The sequence below is a fragment of the Odontomachus brunneus genome, unplaced genomic scaffold (genome assembly GCF_010583005.1).
Source record: "Odontomachus brunneus isolate Ranch 3 - 2012 unplaced genomic scaffold, Obru_v1 Obru_scaffold_125, whole genome shotgun sequence".
Classification (NCBI taxonomy): domain Eukaryota; kingdom Metazoa; phylum Arthropoda; class Insecta; order Hymenoptera; family Formicidae; genus Odontomachus; species Odontomachus brunneus.
In genome coordinates, this window is record NW_022639575.1 from 27,221 (window position 1) to 34,305 (window position 7,085).

Sequence of the window (7,085 nt, forward strand, 5' to 3'; positions counted from 1 at the left end):
AATGTATCAATGGCCGTGAAAGTCTCAAATCTAGTATAATATAATATAATATAATATAATAATATAATATTATATAAAATAAGTATAAAAGTATAATCATAGTAAAAGTAAGATATAAGTAACGATGAATTTCATTACTCGTTACTAAAGAAAATGTAACGCCGTTACTTTTTCATTACTGATACAAAAAGTAACGGCGTTACCAAATCGTTACCAAAAAAAAGTAACGAAATAGTAACGTCGTTACAAGCAACGCGTTACTTTCCAACCCTAGTAATATCACATATAATAGTATATAAGTAATATCACATAAGAGTACATATAAGAATATCGAATGTTCTTCCATCTGGTGATCCCGTTGTCACTTGTCCCAACTTGCAGTTATGATACAAATATGATAAGATATGTTTGAGAAGATCGATCTAGAAGCGTCAAAGTACTTAAACTTTAACTGATAATTGATAATAGTTAATATAATATAATTAGTGATATCAAATACCGCGCGTATAATACTTAATAAACAAAAAAAATACAAATCGTGTCTTGTTATTTCATTTTTATTACTTTAAGATATTATTGAAAATTACATCTCCAATTAGGAGCTAGAAGCTTTTAAGAAATAATCCTTGCTCATTATTATAACAATTAGTAATAATTAGTTATGCCAATTATTAATTATTGCTAATAATTGCCAGTAATACCAGTAAAAGTAAAAAATTATTATTATATATTGTGTATTATTCGTATAAGTAAAAAATTATTAATATTACTAGTAATTACTATTAATAATTATTTAATAATTAATAATGCTGTAGTCACATGTAAAAGTTGGTTGCTTTGCTAACACAGTTATATAGCTTTATAGTTGTTTCGTTGTACGGCAATAACGGTAAAATGTGATCTCGTTCAGTATATTCTTTAAAACGAAGGATTTAGAATTAGAAGAGTGAGTTGTCGATTATCAGATGTTTATGTGCGGGTTTGGTGGATTATTCATGTGGAAGTTGTGCAAAAGTGAGAAAGAAGACTTTTCAATCAAGTCGGCATTTTCGCTCTTACGTGTGAAGAATGCGATAATTATATGCAATGCATGCCGCATTGTATCGTAATAAAAGTCGAGAAAATCCGTGCAGAGAGAATAAATATAGGAACTAACCTTGTTGTAGATTCAAATTTCTGCAATGACGATTGAACGACGATTCTAATTCTCTTCAGACGGAAACGCTGGAAGTGAAACAGGACTGCCGTATTTCGAATATCTCCCATCTTTCTTCGACACTCTGTAACAAGAACAGAAATGATCTCGTTAAACGTTCTTTACATTTGTTCACAGATAAAATCGAGTAGGAGCAATCGAGACAAAATTTTTCGCGTCTCAAGGGAATTGGACTCACCCGAAATCTATCGGTTCCGGTTCTTCATACAACAGACTAATCGAATTAAGATATTTTTGCCGGAGCGAGACGGTTATACGTTCACCGCGAGACTTATTCGACGAAAATAGCGCGCGTTCATTCTAACCGAAATCGCCGAAGCGCGGTAAACGGTCCGCCTGGCGCCATCTATTGGTGTTGCAGAAAAGCTGCAACACCAATATATTCTATTCTCAAGTAGTACGACTCAACGACGAGTCAACCTCATCGGTTTTATTTCGAAATAATGACCTTGCAGCGAGTAAGAGGAGCATTTTATCTTCTAATAAAATGACTACACAATAAATCAGAGAGATTTCTATCTTCAAGTAATGGATACAACGATGGAATGGATGAATTTTGTTTTTGCAAAGTGACCAAAAACACGATTCAGAAGTACTTGAAAGAGAGAGTCTCAATTTGCCAATGAAAAAATATCTTTCCTAGTATGACTATCAACTTCAATCTTTGGCTCCAGGCTTCTCTAAGAATTTTGTCCCAACGCCATTACTCCAAAAGAGAAGTGTGACTATCAGCACGATAATAAGATTTAATTAAATTTGAGGATATCGAGAAGCTAGTCGACTCTTGAACAAAAAGGAATCGAACATCGACTCATTGGTCGTATCCCTACTTCCGGCGTTGAGGAGCGTGTGAAGATGCTCTCAGAGTGACTGACACTCGGCTGAACAGGTTACTTGGCCGGTGCGAAATTCGATAGTAAACATGCAGCCGCGGCATTATCATAGTGAGTGACCGTTGTTGTAATACGCGCGATTATAAAAAAAAAATGGCAGAGCACCTGTCAAAACGGCCTTCTAAAGGAATCCTAAAGACGTCCAGCAGTTTTGATAATCCAGAGGCGCCTAGGTAAGAAAGAAAGAAAGAGAGAAGGAGATAGAGTGCTAATTGAATTTCGACGTGTAAAAATAGAGATGCGAGCATCATACTCTCATCGTTCCCGGCGGATATCGTGATTGAGATCGTCTCGTACGGGTCACATGCTCGCAATTATATCGCCTATGCAAGAACATCACGAAATAGCTAGGAATACACGCGTCTTTTGGCGAAAATCTCGCAAGATGGGAAAGCTATCGCTGAAATCAATTTTCGACATGCATGCTCGCTCGATAAACTCTTATTGTTGCACGTCATGTTGCGAATTTATGTGCACAGTTCAGGGGATCTCTTCTCGAAAATGTTTTTTGTGTACTACCACTCAAGAAAAGTGGAAAATTGCGAAACATACGCACAAAAATACTCGTAAAGAACAAATCAATATTAGTCGGCATGACTGATGCATGTTTCTACTGATGTCAATTAAATCATAACCTGAATTTAAATCTTTAAATAAAGTTCAAACTCGAATACAGGTTTATTAATCAATGTTGATAGAAACAGGCATTAGGCCTAGTCTCACAACTTACTCTAATCAGAGTTTAATTTGTTCAAGGCCTATCCAGACAAACTTACATGGTTGCGTTACTCATCTGTATAAGGAAATTGATTGATCTAATATAAAATGTATCTACAGATGCATCCTTTTATTGCACAGATCAGGATTGCTTGATTTTCTTATTTTCTTATGCAACATGTGATTATGCAAGTTTATCTGGACAATCTTTTAACGAATTAAATTTCAGTTAAAATGAATGGAACTAGATCTTAGATTCGATTGTACCAACTGAATGGTAAACTAGCTAACAACTAAGTCATGTGTCTTTCTTTTTTTTTCTAAAATAGATTCAAATAGAACAAAGACAGACATGTGTTCGAACTATCAGTTAGCTTACCGCTAGGTTGCAACCAGACCTTAACATATTCTACTCTTAAGCATAATATAGTACGAGCACTATTTTTTTTCTTTAAATTTGCTATCATTAACGAATCTGTAGACCAAGCAAAGAGACAAAATGGGACGAAATGAATATTATCGCCACTCTTCATCCTCCTGACAAGGATTACGGGCATATGAAAATCGAAGAACCAAAAACCCCGTATAATTTTGAGGGCCTTCAAAATGAACATGAATTTGATCAGTTAGATGCTGGTGCTCTCACAGCAAAGTAAGTGAATATATATAATGATTATATTTCATATAAATTTCTATCATTAATGTACAATTACACAACTCAATATGTAATAACAATCATCTAGAACTCTATTAATTATTAAAACTTAGATTAGCTGGGGGTAGCAAGCCAAAAATTTTTGAAGAAACCCAGGAAGATGAAGAAGAGGAAGAAGAGGAGACTCCTGAACAAAGAGGTAAGATAAGCCATCTCTATAAGATAAACAAATTGTTTGTCATCAATGAATTTTGTTTTAGAAAAAAGGAGAGCCTTTGAGGCGAAGAGGAAAGGTCACTATCGAGAGTGGCATGCTGTACAATTAGCGAGAAAACAACTCTTAGAGCAAGACGAGGAAGATGAAGAAGATGAGCATGAAGATGGTGAGGATAAAAATAACGAGGAAAATTCCTCCGAAGAAGAAAACAATTTTGACACTCGTTACAAATGCATGCCGTCCTGTGATAGAAGCGAAAAGAAATAAACGAAAAATCTTAATTAGCAACGTTATTTTATAAATCGTCCATAGTAATCGTAACTTTGCGCCGACATCTATCTTTACCGTTCATCGCTGTTCCGACCGGAGTACATCGAGCTGCAGGAAAGATGTCTATTACGTCTAAACGCCCAAACTCAATTAAATCCCGCATTTCAATTATGTACATATAGCTCTATTAGTCTCATTCTCTGTAAATAAATATCTCGGGAACTTGATTGTTTAGGATAAAATGCTGGTAGATTTTTCTAGCATTAGATAAAGTGACAGTGATACTATATATCCCCGCGACTTAGCTATTAATTTAGCTCAATGACCCAAATAAGCTGTGCACAAAGCAAGACCTGTCGAATTTAATGAAACGTGACATTTGTCTATCTATCTTTACATGGGTCGCGATAGAAGCTTCGCTCACACCGTTTCGCGTACGTTGTTAACAGGCCTATTGACATTATTTTATAGCGCCGGTTCATACACATAGCGATGTGTTATCGTGAAATTTACCCTTTTGGAGGAAAAAGAAATTTACAGGGCTGAGGATTCTTGATCATTGGATCAAAATTCGACGAACAATAAGGCTGAACGAAGCGCTCCTACAAGTAGTAAGATACTAAGAGACGCCATATACGATATTTACTTACAGTAAGAAACTTGTGTATTTAAAAGTGTTAGTATATGTGTAATACATTACAAATCCTGCACTAGCGTAGCTGCACACTATACAACATCAGAATGCACGACCTCAAATTTTCGTTTTTTCTTATAATGTTTGATTTTATTTTCTAAACTCTCTGTAAAAGAGGAAATAGCGTAGATTAATACGTAAGTAGATGTAACAAGACCATCAAGTTTGTGCTAAACAAACTACTTCATCTAGTAACTCATGCTGTTTATAAGATGTATATTTACGAAAGTAATAACGTGTCGAGCATAGAAACGTCCATGTGCGGCGGTAATGTGTTTAGTATAGTAATGTAAAACAAAAGGAAATAACGTTGTATGTATCTAATTCAAAATATTTTGAATGTCTGTATCTTATAGTGGAATACAACAGTATTAACAGATTCTGAACGGTGTAATTGTATGCATGATGTCTCAAAGTAAATAAATATAAATTACATTGTGGTCATAAGTGATAAAATAAAATTTTTTGAATGACAGACTAAATTCTCAAAAGCATCAGTGTTTGTAGGGGGGAGGGGGGGAGAAAAGATTAAATTTTAATAAAATTATACTAACCACACGTAACTCGTTTCATCAATGGTTGATATACTTTTGATTGTGCTCCGAGAAGCAGGCAATCGCTTTGGAAATTAGTATTTGTACGATTGACCAGATTTTCCAATTCCAACAACATACTTTTAATCATTGTAGATCTACATATAATTAAAAAAATAATTTAATCGCAAACTTAATTATATACACGTACTATTCGTTCCTTTTAACTTATAAACATACTTTATGGTATTGAGAGCCCAATCTTGCTGTAATGTCTTGATAGTGTTTACTAACTCGTTTTCATCAATGATCCATTCTACATCTTTATAATTACAGTACCATAGATTCAGTGGTATTTCATGAGCCATATTATATTGAGGCTTCTGTGGACAATTCTCAATGTCCAGAAGTTTTAAAATTATTTCAGGTTCCTCCTTTCTTTGCCCAACTAGCAACAGGATACCCATTAAACAACGAATCTGATGCCAGAGGAAAGCTTGGCTGATGATTTCTAGTTGACACATATCATAGCCTAAGATAGAAATAAGACTGAATGTGTGGGTCATTGGTAACAAAAATAGCAAATAACTAAAGAAATTAAAGAGTACCTGTGAACTTCTCTGTTGCTTGATTACTCACAGAGACTTTCGCATCAATTATGTTTCTTTTAAAATTGGTTACACCATTTGCTACATCCATTTTACAAATATTACGAAAATCATAGTCTCCTATGGCATACTTGACTGCTTTATTCATGGCATCTATATCCAGATTGCCTCTTGGGAAGAAATATTTGTATTTTCTATACTTGCAGTCAAATCTCGCAGAGAAATTGAGTGATACTGGGTACCATGCTACACATCTTATATTTGCTGGTAGCAATCGGTTCAATATTTTACAATAAGGCAACTCACTGGATAAGCTACTTTGTTGCTCCGGTTCCAACTTACTACGTATATCCAATGAAATAACTTGAGAGAATGAACTGACACCTTTATCAGTTCGTCCACATCGAGAGTAATTTGAAGTCTCACGAGACTCTATGCAGCAGCTCTTTAGAAGAGCTGCAAATAAGTGTTGTTCAATAGTATCATTGCTATCTTCCTGTATAGTAAAACCATGATAATCCCAACCGAGATAATACAACTTCAAAAGAATATGCCTCTTGTGACACCTGCAATTAATGTTATGAAATAATTACTCGAGTAAGAAGAAAGCTGTTCAAAAAGCATGTTAAAAAACACACTTACCGAGAGAAATCAAATGGTTTTTGAACTCTCTCAGACATATCTTTCTCTTCCACCTTTGTATCCGCAGTCTTTGCAATCAATATTTTGAGTTGCTCATTATGAGCTTCTAATTGAATTATTCTATCTATTAACACCTGTAAACCGAAGATATCCTCGTGCAAATGCAAGATTAGCAACATGAAAATCTTATATTTATATTTACAAACACCGATTTGTTTACATACCGATTTGTCAAGCAAGTCTAATTCCTCTCTCGTACTTCTCTTCGCTTTGGCACGTTTCCGCAAAACTTTTGCCATATTCGTATCGAAATCACGCCGAAATAAGCATAAAGTATCTAAATATTCCTGCTCGATTCAACTGACATAGTGTATTTGCAGGTTATGCCATCAAGTGCATGGTATATAGGTTATGTTATACGCATCATACGTGCAGTTTTTCTCCTTATTATTTTACTTGAACTCAGACTTATCTCTATTGTCCTTCATTCAAGGTACCGAAGTACACGAATTCCAAAAAAAACCAGGTCTGAACGTAAACTTGCGTAGTCGTGTAATGCGTGTGCACAGGAATCAATCGATTATGATCCATGCGCTAATATCACGTCGCTTGTATCGGACATTCGATTGGCCCATTTTCT

At 34.9% G+C, this 7,085-nt stretch overlaps 2 protein-coding genes across 2 annotated transcripts; one reads left to right on the forward strand and one right to left on the reverse strand.

Annotated features, from left to right (window-relative positions):
• The first annotated feature begins 2,047 nt into the window (after window positions 1-2,047).
• On the forward strand, window positions 2,048-5,109 carry LOC116849753 (protein phosphatase inhibitor 2-like). Its single transcript, XM_032827213.1, has 4 exons — window positions 2,048-2,282; window positions 3,308-3,478; window positions 3,595-3,680; window positions 3,742-5,109. Exons 1-4 carry the CDS (start codon window positions 2,203-2,205, stop codon window positions 3,963-3,965), a joined length of 561 nt encoding a protein of 186 aa, XP_032683104.1. The 5' UTR covers window positions 2,048-2,202; the 3' UTR covers window positions 3,966-5,109.
• Window positions 4,610-7,085, reverse strand: LOC116849752 (tRNA pseudouridine(38/39) synthase). The gene is made up of 6 exons (XM_032827212.1): window positions 6,670-7,085; window positions 6,446-6,579; window positions 5,804-6,369; window positions 5,436-5,727; window positions 5,217-5,353; window positions 4,610-4,768 (listed from the first exon to the last, which is right to left on the reverse strand). Exons 1-6 carry the CDS (start codon window positions 6,742-6,744, stop codon window positions 4,695-4,697), a joined length of 1,278 nt encoding a protein of 425 aa, XP_032683103.1. The 5' UTR covers window positions 6,745-7,085; the 3' UTR covers window positions 4,610-4,694.